Source organism: Oncorhynchus masou, chromosome 25 (genome assembly GCF_036934945.1).
Source record: "Oncorhynchus masou masou isolate Uvic2021 chromosome 25, UVic_Omas_1.1, whole genome shotgun sequence".
Taxonomy (NCBI): Eukaryota; Metazoa; Chordata; class Actinopteri; order Salmoniformes; family Salmonidae; genus Oncorhynchus; species Oncorhynchus masou.
In genome coordinates this window covers 41,614,290-41,634,534 of record NC_088236.1, presented here as the reverse complement: position 1 = coordinate 41,634,534, position 20,245 = coordinate 41,614,290, and the positions used below count along the sequence as shown (strand labels likewise).

The following is a 20,245-nucleotide window of genomic DNA, read 5'->3' as shown; positions in this document are numbered from 1 at the left end:
TTCAAATCCTGAAATTTGTCAAATTGTCTACAAATGCTATTATTAGACAGGTTTTGGAATGTATGGATAAATACTGTTTAACAAGCTTTTCAGTGGAGATCACAGGGATTTAAAACACAAATATACAGTAAACGGTGTTCGATAAATTCCTCCCTTTTCTCCAGCTGCCATTTAATAAATAAAACATCAGTGATACTGCCTAGCACAATACACACAATGGGTAAAGAACAGGGAACTAACAGTGCCATGGTAAGGCTTACAAACACAGGAAAGTCAACATTGTACAAAACTGGCAGAGATGGTTCCTGTTGCCTGCTAGGTTTGTGTACGAACAGTGTAGGACAGCTCTGGGGTCTTTGCTTGGCAAAGTTTCCCCCCAGAGACATCACTATATTCTAGTCAATTACCTCCCGAATTTCACTTTTCCTCATTGGTTACTCCTATTGTAAAACCACACAGGTAAAAAGCATTGACTTTGATCAAATCCCCCTCCGAGCAGACTTCTTTCTCTCATCTGAAGTAGTGGCTGAGGTATGGCAACACAAGTTGCTCTGTCATCGGGGATAGAGAAAAGCAAAGAGGATTCAGGCTTTTCAGTGGAGGATGTGGGGGCTTTTTGGTGCCAGGAGTGGGATTGACAAGTAGAGCCACAGCAACAAATAAAAAAAGTTTTTGTATTGTTGGTGATGCCTCGTTGCAGCTCTCCCCTTGTGGTTCTACTCTGTGGTGCAGGGGATGTTTTCATTAAAGCAGGGCAGTGATGGGCTTGCTGTTGCCTGGCGTGCCCATGTATTGGGAGGAGAGGGTGTCCAGGGCGGTGTAGGAGGTGTACATGCCCGTCACCTGTAGGTCTGAGAAGGGCATGCTGCCCCCGCTGTAGACTGGAGGGAGGCTGCCCGTCATGGTGCCAATGTCACAGTCAGACAAACGCAGGGGAGAGTTACTGAAGGTGCCCAATGCCTCCAGATTAAAGCTGTCGTCTTTCATCTCCCACAGGTTACCTGGGGACGGAGGTAATCGTGTCACGTCACTGGTCATCACTGCTTCTGAAAGCCAAGAAAATGGCCCAACTGCCGTGCAAAGTCACGTTGGTAGTCAGATTGTTAAAGGCCCAGTGCAGCACTTTTTTTTTTTTTTCCCTAGTTCGAATCATTTCTGGGTAAAAATCAAGTAACTTACTGTGATTGTTTTTGTTTTCAATACAAAATTGTGAAAAAGAAACAAATAGCTTTATTGGTAAGAGCAATTTTATTGGCAGAGGTTTGGAACTCAGGTTATTCTATTAACCAATTTACTGCCTGGTGATGTCAGGCAGGCCAAAACATTAGGTTTTCAGGTGGTCTTTTCAAATGAGTCTTACACTAAAAGGCATCATCATAATAGAAGAAAATCACAGTATTATTCCAACCTCAGTGTGGAAATGTATATAAATCACATGAAATCACATTTTTGATTGCACTGGAGTTTTAAGACGGTATATAATGTTGTTGTGACTAGTACTATAGCTGCCCACCTTGTAGAGCGAAGTCCATGATGCTGGTGTCCAGTGTGTCCACCTCTGCGTTGACCTCACCATGGAGACTGTAGAACTCGTGCGGCTGCTTGCCGGCATGATGGGTAGCGAGGAGGCTGTTGGAGAGGTCAGGAACGGTGTGGAGGGGGGCGTTTGGGCAGGGGGGGGGGACACCGGGGCCAACCTGGCCTGGGCATGGAGCTGGTGTTGCTGGTGCATGGGCAGGCACTGCAGGGACAGGGTGACCATGGGCTGGGGTTGCATCTGGCCCGGGACAGGCAGGGATAGGCCAGATGGACAGATGGGCAGACGGGTCATCCCGGGGTCCATGGGCTTCCGTCTACAGCTCTCTGGCCGGTCCGTGATCAACCTGTCCAACTCATCTGACAGGGAAAGAGGGAGCAGACCAGTTCAGCGACTGATGACTCCCTTTAAAATGTAAAAAACAAAGCAGATTCTTTCTCTGTGATGCTGCTTATCGCAAGGGCCGGCTTACCAGGGCCCAAGAGGCAGCTATTTTTTTAAATAAATAAAGTAAATATACACAGTATAGATTATATTTACCATATATATATATATATATATATATATATGTAATATATTTTATTATTTTACTACAACCGCCAACCAGAGGAGGATTCAGGAGCCTGCTCTCAATGAGCGTAGACAGCCTGCTGCTCCCTGCTGCTGCTCTGCTAATTGTCAGTTGTCAGATGGGAGAAGGAGAGGGGGGGGGGGGGGGGACATCCCTTAATTGGGTAACTGATTAATAAAAAATGAACTGCATAATAAATTGATGTGATTGGTCAATGTGTGAGTCGGGGGCTGGGCACAAGAGGCAAAAGAAAAATAATAATTGCATTTGTTTATCCAGCGACAGGAGCCCGCTCTCAATGTTCAAGATGCACCAGAGAGCATCATTTTGCCACAGAGGATCAATAGTTTCTCAAAAATAACAGTGGATTACATTTTAGCACAAGCACATACAATTACATGTAAAATGTCAAAATAAAGGAAAAACCAACATGGTGTCTTAAAAGGCCAACACGAGCTGCACCTTGGCATAGATTCTACAACTGGACCTAAACCATGCCAGGAAAATGCTTCCCACTCCCACATTTTATTATTTGTATCCCTCGTTTACTCAAGTGTTTCATTTACTTTGGCAGTTACTGGTTGCCTGCAGTCGGGAAGGCCACAATTTGGCCAGCATGCGCGCCAAATATATAGCTTGTTGTGTTGTAGCCATAGACACAATCCATAGAAGGGTTTTGGACTTCTTACCCTGGCAATTTGACTATTAAACTCATGGGTACACTAGCAATGGCTGCCAGTCCTGACTTAAATGGGAACTGCCATCTATGGATTATATTTCTATGGTTGGTTGCTGCTGTCTGTTTGCCTTTTGAAAATTTTGCAGGAAAAACATACAGTTTGGAAAGCCAATGCCTTCCGCTGAAAAGAGAAGACTAATCTGTCTTTAGAACTAATAGAAGCATTTTTTTTTGTAGGGCTTTAATACAGGCAGAAATACTTCTCAGTTTCATCAGCTCTCCGGGTGGCTGGTCTCAGACGATCCCGCAGGTGAACAAGCCGGATGTGGAGGTCCTGGGCTGGCGTGGTTACATGTGGTCTGCGGTTGTGAAGCCGGTTGGTCGTACTGCCAAGTTCTCTAAACAACATTGCCAATTGCACGCTCCCTTAAAACTTGAGACATCTGTGGCATTGTGTTTTGTGACAAAACTGCACATTTAAGAGTGATGTTTTATTGTCCAAAGCACAAGATGCACCTGTGTAATGATCATTCTGTTTAATCAGTTTCTTGATATGCTACACCTGTCAGGTGGATGTATTATCTTGGCAAATGAGAAATGCTCACTAACAGGGATGTAAACAAATTTGTGTACAAAATTGTAGAGAAATAAGCTTTTGTGAGTTTGGAAAATTAATGGGATCTTTTATTTCAGCTCATGAAACATGGGAGCAACACTTTACATGTTGTGTTTATATTTTTGTTCAGTATATAGTGCCCCACTAACCCTAACCCTAGCAAAAACATGTTTTTAAAACTGAAATATTACATTTACATAAGTATTCAGACCCTTTACTCAGTACTCTGTTAAAGCACCGTTGTCAACTATTACAGCTTTGAGTCTTCTTGGGTATGACGCTTGGCATACCTGTATTTGGGGAGTTTCTCCCATTCTTTTCTGCAGATCCTCTCAAGCTCTGTCAGGTTGGATGGGGAGGGTTGCTGCAAAGCTATTTTCAGGTCTCTCCAGAGATGTTCGATCGGGTTCAAGTCCGGGCTCTGGCTGGGCCACTCAAGGACATTCAGAGACTTGTCCCGAAGCCAATCCTGCATTGTCTTGGCTGTGTGCTTAGTGTTGTTGTCCTGTTGGAAGGTGAACCCCCACCCCAGTCTGAGGTCCTGAGCACTCTGGAGCAAGTTTTCATCAATGATATCTCTGTACTTTGCTCCATTTATCTTTCCCTCAATCCTGACAAGTCTCCCAGTCCTTGCCACTGAAAAACATCCCCACAGCATGATGCTGCCACCACCATGCATCACCGTAGGGATGGTGCCAGTTTTCCTCCAGACGTGACGCTTGGCATTCATGCCAAAGAATCAGACCAGGGAATCTTGTTTCTCATTGTCTGAGAGTCTTTACAGTAGGTGCCTTTTTGGTAAACTCCAAGTATGTGCCTTTTACTGAGGAGTGGCTTCCGTCTGGCCAATCTACCATAAAGGCCTGATTGGTGGAGTGCTGCTTCCTTCTAGAAGGTAATCCCATCTCCATAGAGGAACTCTGGAGCTCTGTCAGAGTGACCATCAGGTTCTTGGTCACCTCCCTGACCAAGGCCCTTCTCCCCCAATTGCTCAGTTTGGCTGGGTCGGCCAGCTATAGGAAGAGTCCTTGTGGTTCCAAACTTCTTCCGTTTAAGAATGATGGAGGCCATTGTGTTCTTGGGGACCTTCAATGCTGCAGACATTTTTTTGTACCCTTCCCCAGATCTGTGCCTCGACTCAGTCCTGTCTCGGAGCTCAAAGGACAATTCCTTCGACCTCATGGCTTGGTTTTTGGTCTGACATGCATGGTCAACTGTGGAACCTTAAATAGACAGGTTTGTGCCTTTCCAAATCATGTCCAATCAATTGAATTTACCACAGGTGGAGTCCAATCAATTTGTAGAAACATCTCAAGGATGATCAATGGAAAAAAGATGCAACTGAGCTCAATTCTAATGTAAGTCTCATAGCAAAGGGTCTGAATAGTCATGTAAATAAGGTATTTATGTTTTATACATTTGCTAAAATTGATGTTATTATGGCTTTATTATAAGGGTTCTTGTTGTTCTTTAACATCAAATTTACCACGCATCCAATTGCATCTCGGTGCACAGATTTGTTTACCGAAAATGATGTTGTGACTATGATTTCTTAATCCAGCCCTGTTTATAGCAGTCCACCAAATGTGACAAATGGACAAACCTCTTTCGTTTATTCTTGAATTAGAATGTTGTCATCAATTGTAACATAGCCAACTGTAGCCATGACACTTGCCACACTGACATATAAAACTGAATGGGCATAATCCTCATAATTGGTGGTGGTGCGTGTTCTTCATTGATGGGCTATGTTCATTCTAGTACACAAAGGAAAAGGTTTTTAACCATTATGCAATGGAAAAGGTTGTCCCTCCCGGTTTCCTTCCCTTTTCTTTCATTTTGTGCCTGGTGAACAGGACCCAGGTTATGTGTGAATGTGCCTCAGTTGGTCCTGTGGTCTCACCTGGGTTGGCCATGCTGCGGCGGATGGCTGGGAGGTCCTTACGCTTCCACTTCTGCATCTCCTCCTCCATCTTGTCGATCTTGACCGGGTTCAAGGCCCAGAGGCAGCCCTTACGAGACGACCCACTCGTCTTGTTCTCCACCTTCTCAAAGCACTTGTTTAGCGACAGGTTGTGTCGGACTGAGTTCTTCCATCCATCTGGTGCTGTCTTCAGGGGGATGAAAACCCAGGGAGAGGAAGGAGACATTTAAATGACTGATTTAGCACAATGCTTACCTAAAATATCTGCTTCCCCAATCCCTATTGAATATTAGGCCAGTTTCTCAGGCCCAGATTAAGCCGAGTCCTGGACTAAAAAGCATACTCAATGGAGATTCTTTATTGAGCATGCTTTTTAGTCCATCACTAGGCTTAATCTGAGTCTGGGAAACCAGCCTTTAGAGCTGGGGTGTCAATCTCATTCCATGGAGTGCCTAGTGTCTGCAGTTTTTTGTTTTTTTCCTTTCAATTAAACCCTAGACAACCAGGTGTGGGGAGTTCCTTACTAATTAATGACCTTAATTCATAAATCAAGTACAAGGTAGCAGCGAAAACCCGCAGACACTCAGCCCTCTGTGGAATGAGTTTCACACGTGCCTGAGAGGATCCGATCGAGTCATACCTTAAAGTAGGGGAAATGTTCCTTCATGAAGGTGTAGATCTCGCTGACTGGGAGACTGCCTGTCTTGCTGTTCTTCAGAGCCATAGAGATCAAACAGCTGAGGATGGACCAAAGTAGCGAGGCAATAAGTGCATTAGGCTACACATACTGTTGATAATTAGACCAGGTTTGTGTTCACTGGGCATCAAAGGGAAGAAAACTGACTGAAACAGGAAAGGACGACCTGAATTTGTCCTTTTCCATTGTGTGCCCTAATGAACATGACTCAGGCAATACAATAATACTATACTGCTCAAAAAAATAAAAGGAACACTTAAACAACACAATATAACTCCAAGTCAATCATACTTCTGTGAAATCAAACTGTCCACTTAGGAAGCAACACTGATTGACAATACATTTCACATGCTGTTGTGCAAATGGAATAGACAACAGGTGGAAATTATAGGCAATTAGCAAGACACTCCCAATAAAGGAGTGGTTCTGCAGGTGGGGACCACACACCACTTCACAGTTCCTATGCTTCCTGGCTGATGTTTTGGTCACTTTTGAATGCTGGCGGTGCTTTCACTCTAGTGGTAGCATGAGACGGAGTCTACAACCCACACAAGTGGCTCAGGTAGTACAGCTCATCCAGGATGGCACATCAATGCGAGCTGTGGCAAGAAGGTTTGCTGTGTCTGTCAGCGTAGTGTCCAAAGCATGGAGGCGCTACCAGGAGACAGGCCAGTACATCAGGAGACGTGGAGGAGGCCGTAGGAGGGCAACAACCCAGCAGCAGGACCGCTACCTCTGCCTTTGTGCAAGGAGGAGCACTGCCAGAGCCCTGCAAAATGACCTCCAGCAGGCCACAAATGTGCATGTGTCTGCTCAAATGGTCAGAAACAGACTCCATAAGGGTGGTATGAGGGCCCGATGTCCATAGGTGGGGTTGTGCTTACAGTCCAACACCATGCAGGCCGTTTGGCATTTGCCAAAGAACACCAAGATTGGCAAATTCGCCACTGGCACCCTGTGCTCTTCACAGATGAAAGCAGGTTCACACTGAGCATGTGACAGACGTGACAGAGTCTGGAGACGCCATGGAGAACGTTCTGCTGCCTGCAACATCCTCCAGCATGACCGGTTTGGCAGTGGGTCAGTCATGGTGTGGGGTGGCATTTCTTTGGGGGGCCTCGATGTGCTCGCCAGAGGTAGCCTGACTGCCATAAGGTACCGAGATGAGATCCTCAGACCCCTTGTGAGACCATATGCTGGTGCAGTTGGCCCTGGGTTCCTCCTAATGCAAGACAATGCTAGACCTCATGTGGCTGGAGTGTGTCAGCAGTTCCTGCAAGAGGAAGGCATTGATGCTATGGACTGGCCCGCCCGTTCCCCAGACCTGAATCCAATTGAGCACATCTGGGACATCATGTCTCGCTCCCTTGCACCACAGACTGTCCAGGAGTTGGCGGATGCTTTAGTCCAGGTCTAGGAGGAGATCCCTCAGGAGACCATCCGCCACCTCATCAGGAGCATGCCCAGGTGTTGTAGGGAGGTCATACAGGCACGTGGAGGCCACACACCCTACTGAGCCTCATTTTGACTTGTTTTAAGGACATTACATCAAAGTTGGATCAGCCTGTAGTGTGGTTTTCCACTTTAATTTAGAGTGTGACTCAATAATCCAGACCTCCATGGGTTGATAAATTTGATTTCCATTGATAATTTTTGTGTGATTTTGTTGTCAACACATTCAACTATGTAAAGAAAAAAGTATTTAATAAGAATATTTCATTCATTCAGATCTAAGATGTGTTATTTTAGTGTTCCCTTTATTTTTTGGAGCAGTGTATAATTCCACTTGGCCCAGGGGGAAGCTCACCTGTAGGAGTAGATGGGCTTAGGGAAAGTCTTGGGCTGCAGGTCCTGGTTTTGTGGAGCCAGGCGCGGCTGTGTGAACAGGCTTTGGTTGTTGAACGAGACATTGCCATAGAGCCCAGCAGGAGTACACTGAGAGGGAGAGAGGGCAATGAGAAATGTGTGAACAATCTAGAAAATCTGTATTGTGTATTATTTTCAACTTATTTCAAAAACATATTTCTTGATGTTTGAATAAATGGCATCTAAATATCAAACCCTTAATCAGCAGCAGGCGGTGAACTGGTAGAGTAATCTCTAACGAATTACATTACGTTGCTCTTATACCCATGTAAAAACACTGTAATTACTCTAGTAACAATACTATATTAACAGGTTTACATTGTAACTTAGTTATCCACTGGACAGCTCTTATAACTATTTTAGTAACACTAAATACTCTAACTATTCTGTGTACAAAATATTAGTCACAGCTTCCTAATATTGAGTTGCACCTCCTCAGAACAGACTCAATTCGTTGGGGCATGGACTCTACAAGGTGTTGAAAGCGTTCCACAGGGATGCTGGCCCATGTTGACTCCGATGCCTCCCACAGTTGTGTCAAGATGTCTGGATGACCTTTGGACCATTCTTGATACACATGGGAAACGGTTGAGCGTGAAGAACCCAGCTGCGTTGCAGTTCTTGACACACTCAAACTGGGGCGCCTGGCACTTTCTACCATACCCCGTTCAAAGGCACTTCGCCTTGCCCATTCATCCTCTGTATGGCACACACACACAATCCATGTCTCAATTGTCTCAAGGCTTAAAAATCATTATTTAACCTGTCTCCTTCTCTTCATTTACACTGATTGAAGTGGATTTAACAGGCGACATCAATAAGGGATCGTAATTTTCACTGGGATTCACCTGATCAGTCTATGTCATGCAAAAAGCAGGTGTTCCTAATGCTTTATACACTCACTGTATGTAACAATTAATCTCTAATTAACAAACTGTATCCACAGCCCAGTTGCAGGGATGACGTAGTTACCTGCTGGCTCGTCTGGGTCAGAGTGAACACATGTTGGGGTGTAGGTTGGTAGACAGAGGCAGGGCATTGGTACCCTGGGGAGGGCTGTCCATTCATGGAGAATGGAGACATCTGAGAAGTAGACCGAGGACAAGTTTAGTATATTAAGTTTTTCCTATACTTTATTGTCCTAGAGTATAAGCATTGATTTAAAAAAAAATGTGTTGATAAATAATTGGTCGGGAAGCAAAACGTACACTTCTGCTTTGGCCGGTGATGACATTAATTCCCAGGGGGCTGTGCTGCATGTTGCTCTGTAGGTGGATCATGGCTCCCTGTCCCCCTGCCATGGTTATATTGTTCATCTGAGCTGTGAGGAAGGAAGAAGAACATCCAGGTCAGTCTCCAATCAATCTCCACACATCTGTTACAATCCTTTCTTCCTCGTTTCCTTGAGGTAAATGTAGATATATAGGTGATGGGACAAGTTCCTTTCACTAATCCAACCATTCAGATCTGTGATTGTACTTCAAGGAGGATGCATTTGATAGGGCCCATGGCCCTATCAAGATTTAGCACAGGCCCGAGTCTATACCCCCTTATACTTTAACGATTTGATTTGTCTTGCAAGTCTTTTTAACCAGGTTGGCAGTTATAGCTTGTTTCCAACTGTAATGGCTTTGGCTAACTTGTCCTCCTCAACATCCGGGCTTAGCTGTACTCCTGAACTATCCAATCAAAGCATATGTGTGTGGATTTGAAATGGCACCGCCCCACCGACGTGGAGTGTGTGTGCGTCTCACCTTGAATCCAAGATAACATAGCAGCAGGACGTGTGTGTTTGTCTTTTGTCTTATCCCGTGTCTTATCCCGTGTAAATAGCCAGTGTTTTTCGTATATATCTTAATCTCACTTTCTATCTACGAACTAAATATACTTTCCTGCAACCCGCCTCACCCAATGTGGTACGGATCTGCTATTTTTATTATTTTTACTGGGAACTTCCATCAGGAGCTAGCCAGCTAACTAGCTACTAGTCTTTGTTAGCCACGGCTAGCAGTCTTCACCTTTTTCTCTGTCACCAGCCAGCCTTAGTTCGGACAACACCTGCCAGTCTGCACAGCATGATATCAACCCAGAGCATATCAGACTGCTTCTTTCTACCACATCACTGGATTCCTGCCGCTCTGGATCATTATACCGGATCATCGCAGCTAGCTAGCTGCAAACGAGTGGCTACTGTTAGCTAGCGCCTCTGTCCCGAAGCAAGCACCAGCTTGCCTTGAGCTAAGCCCATATACCAGCTAATTCTAGGGCTACAACACCTCCTTTGCCAATTGGCCTGGACCCTTTATTGTCGACATGGAGCCCCGCCGATCCATCACGACTGGACTGCCGACATGATCACCCGATGTGGTCTCAACAGGCTATTCTGTTACGATGTCGCCGAAGAAATATCTACTAGCCCCGGCCCGCTAGCTTTTCTGAACACTGTGTCCCCTGCTCGCCTAGCGTAGTAGTGACTACCGAACAGCACCCTGACTCACCTATTGCTGCTCTTTTGACCCTATGATCACTCGGCTACACAGCTGATGTCCCCTGGACTGTTTCAATAACACAGTACCTCATTTTGTTTACCTGTCGGCCCCAGCCTTGAACTCAGGTCCTGTATGTACCGAACTGACCCGCTCTGCCCATTCATCGCCATTTACCCGTTGTTGTCTTAGCTCTCCTGATCAACGCCTGTGATTGCTTTATACCTCTCTCTAATGTCATTATGCCTTATCTACTGCTGTCTTGGCTATTTCTTAATGTTTTATTTCACTGTAGAGCCCTCAGTTCTGCTCAGCATGTCTCAGATAGCTCTTTTGTCCTACCCCGCACAAATGCGGAGACCTCATCTGGCTTAACTAGTGCCTCCAGAGACGAAACCTCTATCATCGTCACTCAATGCCTAGGTTTACCTCCACTGTACTCACATCTTACCATACCATTGTCTGTATTATGCCCTGAATCTATTCTACCACGCCCAGAAATCTGCTCCTTTTATTCTGTGTCCCCAACGCACTAGACGACCAGTTCTTATAGCCTTTAGCCGTACCCTATTTCCTTCTCCTCCTCTGTTCCTCTGGTGATGTAGAGGTCAACCCAGGCCCTGTAGCCCCCAGTCCCACTCCTATTCCCCAGGTACTATCATTTGTTGACTTCTGTAACCGTTAAAGCCTTGGTTTCAAGCATGTTAACATCAGAAGCCTCCTCCCTAAGTTTGTTTTATTCACTGCTTTAGCACACTCCGCCAATCCTGATGTCCTGGCCGTGTCTGAATCCTGGTTTAGGAAGGCCACGTAAAATTCTGAAATTTCCATCACCAACTACAACATTTTCCGCCAAGATAGAACTGCCAAAGGGGAGTTGTAATCTACTGCAGAGATAGCCTTCAGAGTTCTGTCATGCTATCCAGGTCTGTGCCCAAACAGACCTACTTTTAAAAATCCACCTTTCTAGAAATATCACTGTTGCCGCTTGTTATAGATCACACCTCAGCCCCCAGCTCTGCCCTGGACACCATATGTGAATTAATTTCCCCCCCATTTATCTTCAGAGTTTGTACTGTTAGGTGACCTAAACTGGGATACACTCATAGATATCATCCTGACCAACCTGCCCTCTAAATACACCTCTGTTGTCTTCAATCCGGATTTCATAGATCACTGCCTCATTGTCTGCGTCCGTAATGGGTCCGCGGTCAAACGACCACCCTTCATCACTGTCAAACGCTCCCTAAAACACTTCAGCGAGCAGGCCTTTCTAATCAACTTGGCCCAGGTATCCTGGAAGGATATTGACCTCATTCCGTCAGTAGAGGATGCCTGGTTATTCTTTAAAAGTGCTTTCCATCTTAAATAAGTATGCCCCATTAAAAAAATGTAGAACTAAGAACCGATATAGCCCTTGGTTCTCTCCAGACCTGACTGCCCTTAACCAGCACAAAAACATCATGTGGCGTACTGCATTAGCATTGAATAGCCCCCATGATATGCAACTTTTCTGTGAAGTTAGGAACCAATATACACAGGCAGTGAGGAAAGCAAAGCCTTGCTTTTTCAAACAGAAATGTGCATCCTGTAGCACAAACTCCAAAAAGTTCTGAGACACTGTAAAGTCCATGGAGAATAAGTGCACCTCCTCCAAGCTACCCATTGCACTAAGGCTAGGAAACACTGTCACCACCGATAAATCTACGATAATAGAGAATTTCAATAAGCATTTTTCTACGGCTGGCTATGCTTCCACCTGGCTACCCCTAACCCGGTCAACAGCTCTGCACCCCCCACAGCAACTTGCCCAAGCCTCCCCAATTTCTCCTTCACACAAGTTCAGATAGCTGATGTTCTGTAAGAGATGCAAAATCTGGACCCCTACAAATCACCCGGGCTAGACAATCTGGACCCTCTCTTTTTAAAATTATCCACCGCAATTGTTGCAACCCCTATTACTAGCCTGTTCAACCTCTCTTTCATATCGTCTGAGATCCCTAAAGGAAGCTGCCGCGGTCATCCCTCTCTTCAAAGGGGGAGACACTCTAAACCCAAACAGTTACAGACCTATATCTATCCTACCCTGCCTTTCTAAAGTCTTCAAAGGCCAAGTTAACAAACAGATCACCAACCATTTAGGATCTCACTGCTATGCAATCTGGTTTCCGAGCTGGTCATGGGTGCAACTCAGCCACGCTCAAGGTCCTAAACGATATTAAAATGCCATCGATATTAGACAGTACTGTGCAGCCGTCTTCATCGACCTGGCCAAGGCTTTCGACTCTGTCAATCACCGCATTCTTATCGGCAGACTCAACAGCCTTGGTTTCTCAAATGACTGCCTCGCCTGGTTCACCAACTACTTCTCTGACAGAGTTCAGTGTGTCTAATCGGAGGACCTGTTGTCCGGTCCTCTGGCAGTCTCTATGGGGGTGCCACAGGGTTCAATTCTCAGGCCGACTCTTTTCTCTGTTTACATCAATGATGTCGCTCTCGCTGCTGGTGATTCTCTGATCCACCTCTACGCTGATCCACCTCTACGCAGTATTCTTCTGGCCCTTTGGACACTGTGTCAACAAACCTACAGATGAGCTTCAACGCCATACAATGCTCCTTCTGTGGCCTCCAACTGCTCTTAAATGCAAGCAAAACTAAATGCATGCTCCTCAACCGTTCGCTGCACCCACCCGCCCGTCTAGCATCACTACTAAGGACAGTTCTGGCTTAAAATATGTGAACAGCTACAAATACCTAGGTGTCTGGTTAGACTGTAAACTCTCCTTCCAGACTCACATTAAGCATATCCAATCCAAAATTAAATCTAGAATCGGCTTCCTATTTCGCAACAAAGCATCCTTCAATCATGCTGCCAAACATACCTTTGTAAAACTGACTATCCTACCAATCCTTGACTTCAGCGACGTCATTTACAAAATAGCCTCCAACACGCTACTCAGCAAATTGGATATAGTCTATCACAGTGCCATCCGTTTTGTCACCAAAGCCCCATATACCACCCACCACTGCAACCTGTATGCTCTCGTTGGCTGACCCTCGCTTCATATTCGCTAAACCCAATGGCTCCAGGTCATCTATAAGTCTTTGCAAGGTAAAGCCCCGCCTTATCTCAGCTCACTGGTCACCATAGCAGCACCCACCCGTAGTACGCGCTCCAGCAGGTATATTTCACTGGTCATTCCCAAAGCCAACTCCTCTTTTGGTCACCTTTCCTTCCAGTTCTCTGCTGCTAATGACTGGAACGAATTGCAAAAATCACTGAAGCTGGAGTCTTATTTCTCCCTCACTAACTTTAAGCATCAGCTGTCAGAGCAGCTTACCGATCATTGCACCTGTACACAGCCCATCTGTAAATAGCCCACCCAACTACCTCATTCCCGTATTGTTATTTATTTTTTTGCTCCTTTGCACCCCAGTATCTCTACTTGCACATTCATATTCTGCACATCTATCACTCCAGTGTTAATTGATACATTTGAATTATTTCGCCACTATGGCCTATTTATTGCCTTACCTCCCTAATCTTACTACATTTGCACACACTGTATGTAGATTTTTCTATTGTGTTATTGACCGTACGTTTGTTTATCCCATGTGTAACTCTGTGTTGTTTGTGTCGCACTGCTTTGCTTTATCTTGGCCAGGTTGCAGTTGTAAATGAGAACTTGTTCTCAACTGGCCTACCTGGTTAAATAAAGGTGAAATAAAAAAAATATGAAAATAAACCTGTCTGCTGCTCCAGCAGGCTGGCCCCCAGCCCCTGGGAAGGCCCGTTGAAGTCTCCTTCGCCACCACCGCGACCATCGGCCATCTGCTGAAGCCGGGGAACGTCTACAGAGGTGAGCCACGACAAAGACTGCAGGTCCCCGGGGAGATCCTCCTCTCGGAGCTGGGAGGGGTCTGTGGTCAGAAGTCTGCAGAGGCGGGACACAAGCAACACAACCACTCAGATACACAGCCTGGATTACAACTGTTCATTATATCCAGACCTGGGTTCAAATACTAGTTGAAAGCATTGTTGCGATGGAACCAATACCAAAAGTCCCCAAAGTGCAAACTCTTAAACAAATGAGAAAGTAACATTTTAGAAATAGTATTCGAACCCAGTTCTGGTTATATCTAGGGCAAATATAAAATACACTGACTGAACAGCGAGTTATTGTAAAGTAATACATTCAATACTGGAGGGGGAGAAGTGAGAACAAGTCATTATTCAGGAGTATCGTTTTATCTGGGATTTACCACAAGTAGATTATAGAGTGCTATTTAATTAGGTAATTACTGCAATAGTAACATTATGGACACCAGCCAAGATTCTCAACATTATTAATCCCTCTTTAAATTTGCTTGTGAACTTCCTCATCAACATTAGACATTTTAATGTTTACTTCCCCAGTTTTGGGAAATACTGTACAAAAAAAACCCCCACTAGATTAACTACACAACCACAACCTTGTCTAAAATGAATTTCCTTATCAGCGTACAATGAAATGAATTAGGATTTACTGTATAATTTCTGCTTAATCGGGGCATGGGCCTGCCTCTCAGCTTTTTATCATTATTTCTTTAAAAAAAAGTAGGGCTCTGTGGGAAGAAAAGAGAGGAATCCTCTTGAATCCTCTCCAGTCGTCTTTGCACACACTTACTGTAGAAGAGTTCAGTAATTGGGGTCGCTATGACAACACTCACTATTCAGTTTCTTTGTGGGTCTGGACACCGTAGGACCCCAACCCAACCCCAACTGCAAGCAAAATCACCCCTATGTCAGGTGACCACAATCTCCCTCTAACCATTGGCTGAATCATACGTACACAGCGCATGAGATCATTTGAAAACATGGGAGAGCGGCACATGTTGCTCTGTAACAGTTGGCCTTGTCTATTGAAAAGTGATTGTGTCCCAAACGACAAATCTGCCCAGTGGCACGTGGCTCTATTGTTTCCCCCCAGACCCTTCCTTGATTGTCTTTGCCGTTTAAAAAAAAAAACAGTCCCTGCATTAATCTGTTGGAATGACAGCTCTCACACAAGAGACAAGTAGGATGCCATCTGCTTCCCTGTCCCTTTCCAGCCTCTCCCCTCAATGCTCCCCCCTCCCTCCCTCCCTCCAGAAGGGCAGTAGACAAGGCCCTGGGGGAAGGTGGGGGTGAGGGGTTGGAGGTCAGGCCACACTGCTCACTCAACCTGTCACCTGAATAAATGACATCATTTCACCAGGGCTTTGGACACCTTGATTGCGTGTGCCAGTAAAGGCTTGTGAATAACCGTCTCTTTCCAAGCAGAGTGACAGAAGCTCCTGTGAAACTGTACACCACAGACAACACCTATTTCATCTTGAGCTTTGAAGCTACCCCCCCCCCCCAAAAAAAAGACACATGTACATCCGCCACATACATATTCTCTCTTTCTCTCTCTCTCTCTCTCTCTTGCTCCAGCAGGAAAAAACACACCAAAAATAAATATAGTTAAGGCTAAATCCAAATTGGTAAAACACATTTTAGAGAGCACTAGTTCCAGTGGAAGCATATGCCCAAAATATTATTATTTTGGCCTCAAAGGAGCAATCTGCAGTTGCTGCATACATTTTTTTGGCTTACAAATTAATAATAATAACAATTGTTTCTTGAAGAATATAACTTGGAAAAATGCCTCATGAGTTTAGTTCAGTTGTTGTACCCCATCAGAATCCAAAATATAAGCTTGTTTTACTCTGTTTGTAAACATCGTAAATGTAAACAAACACCGTAAAGCCTCAAAGATGCTTGAAAATATAATGTGGATATCTTGGATGATCAGTCCTTTCATCAATAGCTCTGTTTGTCTATACATTTAAGAGTGGTTATACATTAAAGAGTGGTTATACATTAAAGAGTGGTTATACATTTAAGAGTGGTTATACATTTAAGAGTGGTTATACATTTAAGAGTGGTTATACATTTAAGAGTGGTTATACATTTAAGAGTGGTTATACATTAAAGAGTGGTTATACATTTAAGAGTGGTTATACATTAAAGAGTGGTTATACATTTAAGAGTGGTTATACATTAAAGAGTGGTTATACATTAAAGAGTGGTTATACATTTAAGAGTGGTTATACATTTAAGAGTGGTTATACATTTAAGAGTGGTTATACATTAAAGAGTGGTTATACATTTAAGAGTGGTTATACATTTAAGAGTGGTTATACATTTAAGAGTGGTTATACATTTAAGAGTGGTTATACATTTAAGAGTGGTTATACATTTAAGAGTGGTTATACATTTAAGAGTGGTTATACATTTAAGAGTGGTTATACATTTAAGAGTGGTTATACATTTAAGAAGCTTTTTTATTGTTTCAACTCAATGCAACTTCCACATAATTTTTCCATTTACCATGGCTGTAGTTGGATCCCCAATACAGTTATTGGGATATGTATTTAGTTTAATTTACATAGGTATTTGATAGTTATTGTGTTTTGTCAGTATTCCAATAGCCCCCCCCTCCCCAATTATTTCTGAAATAGTCTAAAGCACCTTACAAGCACACCAAGCCAACTCATATTACACAAGTATCCCTCTCTCAAGGACGTCCGACGTTTATGGGGGTTCAATCTACTTTTGAATGTTGTAATTGAGATGCATCAACTGCAGACATGACATTGAGATGCATCAAATGCAGACATGATTCATGAATGAGTATTGGGGTGTTTGTAAGGTGTTTTGGACCTTTTTTCCAAATGAAAGAGGTACAAAAATCATGTTATGTTGTGTTTTGAGTAAAACATGAACATCCCTTTAACGATTAGTGGGATTTGAACAAAATATTTCAACTCGATTGGAAACAGTCCTAGCCTATGACTCATACTTAACGTGTTAAACGAATGAGAACTAGGCGAGGAGGTCCCATTCTTAACACTTGTCTGAAAATCTCGCAAACATCTCTAGACCCCTCCTCCTTCCCTCCCACACACTTAACCCACAATAAAGTAGATGTTCAGCGAGGCAAGGCATGTTGGGCTATGGTGTCCTCCATCTAGCACCAGTCACACACGTTCAACACTGCAGCTCACCCCGCTCCACCCCCACCTTATTCCCTCCACCTCCTCCTCCTAATTGGGAGCCACTTCTCTGCAGTAGTCACCCGGAGAGCCCCATCTCCCCCTCGGAGCCGGCGGGCCAAGAGGCTCAGTCTCTCCGTGTGCCGACAGCGGGAGTGTTAACAGAGCTGATGGTTTCTGACAGATCCATTCAGACTGAAAATCATTCATTCTAAGGTTGTTGTTTTTTCTTTCCACTTTTTCATAAGCCCCCTCCCTTCACTGAAAGAGCTGTCCGTCTACATTTAGATGAAACATATAGGGATATTTTGGAAAATATATCTTGGAATTATCCTTATGCCAGAACATTTTGAACCATATTTTCAGTGTTTAAGCGTTGCCAACTTTACAATATACAAGATGTATCAAAAACCTTATATCGGTGGTTAGGATTTAGTCTGGTTAAAATCATTCAAAGGCTGTCTTTAAAGTAACTGAATGTTATAAATCCAGTCTTACCTGTAGTCTTGTGGAGAGGGATGATGACCTGAATTTTCGAGAATTCCTGACATGCTGGTCGTAATACTACTTTCTATCATTTCCTGGGATGTTTGATAATGCTGCAACAAGGGAAAAAGTGCAACTGCGTAAGACATCTAGGCTACAGTGCTTTCATTTAATTTAGGCCTGGGTCTATTTCTGTTTTCAAAACTGAAACAACAATTTGAATTCCTTTGTTTCCTTGTTTTAGCAACTCATTATATATGTTATTATACTGTCATTTAGATAAAAAATAACATATTAGCACATCAAACAGACTACTTATTGGGAAAAACAAGCATTTTTTATTATTTATTTAATCATACAAACTACAATGAATGTATATAGAAAACTGAATCAGATTATGACCAGTTAATGATGGGACCTACTGTTATACGCTAATGACAATCATATCACCTCTTATGGCAAAAACATAACAATTTAATATTAACATAGAAAACAACACCTTTTTGGTGTAAAATTGATGGTGTAAATCAATTTATTGATTTTGCCAATAATGGGTTTTTATTTCATTTCAGTTCACAAGGCTATTTATTAACTTGACTGCTTAAAAAATGTATACTTGACGTGCAATCCCAAAATATCGCCGCGTTTCCCACCCTTACTGACATATCAATTGTCCTCTAATTGAAATTATCCCCTCACTCAAAGTTTTAGGCCTACAACTGTTTGCTGATAGTCGTTCTCGTAATTCCGAGAAAATAAAATATGAAAATCTTACCTGTTTAGAATAATCTGCAGCAAATTTGAGCTGGCGATGAGCCCCGTGTAGCCTACTGTATTTTCACTGTGCTGCACTTGTTTCCCAAAAACCGTTTTTAAATTTCCCTCTCTGGAACTGTCCAGCAGACTGTCATGCGCAGTAGGTCTACCTCAACGGAGCCTATTGTTGCTCAAGGGGCCTGCTGCCAATGTAACAACTTGTGACAGTCCCGTGGAAGACAGCAAGCACACCATCCGCACAGTCTAAACAGATCTGCAGTCTGTGCTTACTTTTTGTATTTAGGCCTATATGCTAGTTCTTCCTTTAATTATTGTGATTGTGCGCAGTTCCTGGATAAACTGTAGATATTGCGCTCAATAGCTGCAGCCACTACGACTTTATCCAATATTGTTGACAATTGTCATAGTAAGATAACAGATGATAAGCTATATGTGTGATACTTTTTGTTGGTCAGCTAAAATAAATTGTTTTGGTCATGACCGATGCGCAAGTGCACTTTAGATGCGTCGCTAGACTACAATAGGCTACAAAACTCTTCATCACTCTGTCAAGCCTTAATTGAAAATCAGCACTTGATTGTAAAAAAAATAAAAAAAGCACACACACACACATATATATATATATATATATACTAAGAAGTAAGCGGAATAATTGATCAAGTAAAATGTTATAGCCTATTTTTAGCCTATACAATTTTCCTTCTATAAGTTCATGTCGAGTCCATCTCCATAAGTTCCATTTTTAAATTATTCCAACAAATAGAGACCCTCGACTGTGATGGTGTCTCGCTACTTGTGAGCATCTAAATGAATGTACATTTTAGGCGAGTGTTTGCAGACAATTTTTTCCCCGCCGCTGCACCCGCGTCTTTCTCTGCACAAAAGCGGGAAAAAATAGCCTGGGAGGCGCGCATGGGAGGCGCGCATGGGAGATAGGAGCCCAGGAAACCTCAAGGCTGGAAAGGTTGACAGCTGTCAGAGGAGATTCGCGCTGGTGAGGTCAACCTGTGTTATGGAACACAGACAGTATTTCGACAAGTCTTCAAGCGACAATAAATAGTTGCAATAGACTCTTATGGGCTATAAGCACCCAGCAATAGAGTTAAGACTGTTATTAAGAAAAGGAGTAAACGTTTTCCTTGTTTAGGCCTATAGGCTACTTGAAAAAAAAAAAAACGTTTTTTTTTAAACTTCCCTTATTTTGTGGGTTTACCAAATTTAAAATCTGTTGACCACGTTCACATACACAAATATAATTGGAAAGACCTCTAAAAGTACAATTCACAAGGGGAAATTAACATAAATTCCTCTAAGTCTGTGGGGATAGAGCCAATGACAGTGTCAACCCCATGGGACACCACAGATGGTAAATTGCGCTGTCACAATAGAAACAATCAACGATTACATGCATGAACGTAACGGACAAAATAAGACCATCAAAGACTCTGAACGCTTAGGTCCTAGAGCCTGTGGGCTTCCACTGTATTCTTCACAGGGCTTCAGTTAGATTTTTTTTTACCGAGGAACACAAACCCCTTCACTGATTC

At 43.5% G+C, this 20,245-nt stretch overlaps 1 protein-coding gene across 1 annotated transcript; it reads right to left on the bottom strand.

The window, feature by feature from the left end:
- Positions 1–43: 43 nt before the first annotated feature.
- On the bottom strand, positions 44–18,013 carry LOC135514357 (forkhead box protein N4-like). The gene is given in 10 exon segments (XM_064937796.1): positions 44–1,001; positions 1,514–1,657; positions 1,660–1,896; positions 5,307–5,514; positions 5,968–6,064; positions 7,832–7,959; positions 8,863–8,973; positions 9,099–9,211; positions 14,124–14,311; positions 17,934–18,013. Coding segments are annotated over 10 exon segments (1,563 nt in total). The 3' UTR covers positions 44–744.
- Between the last annotated feature and the right edge of the window lie 2,232 nt (positions 18,014–20,245).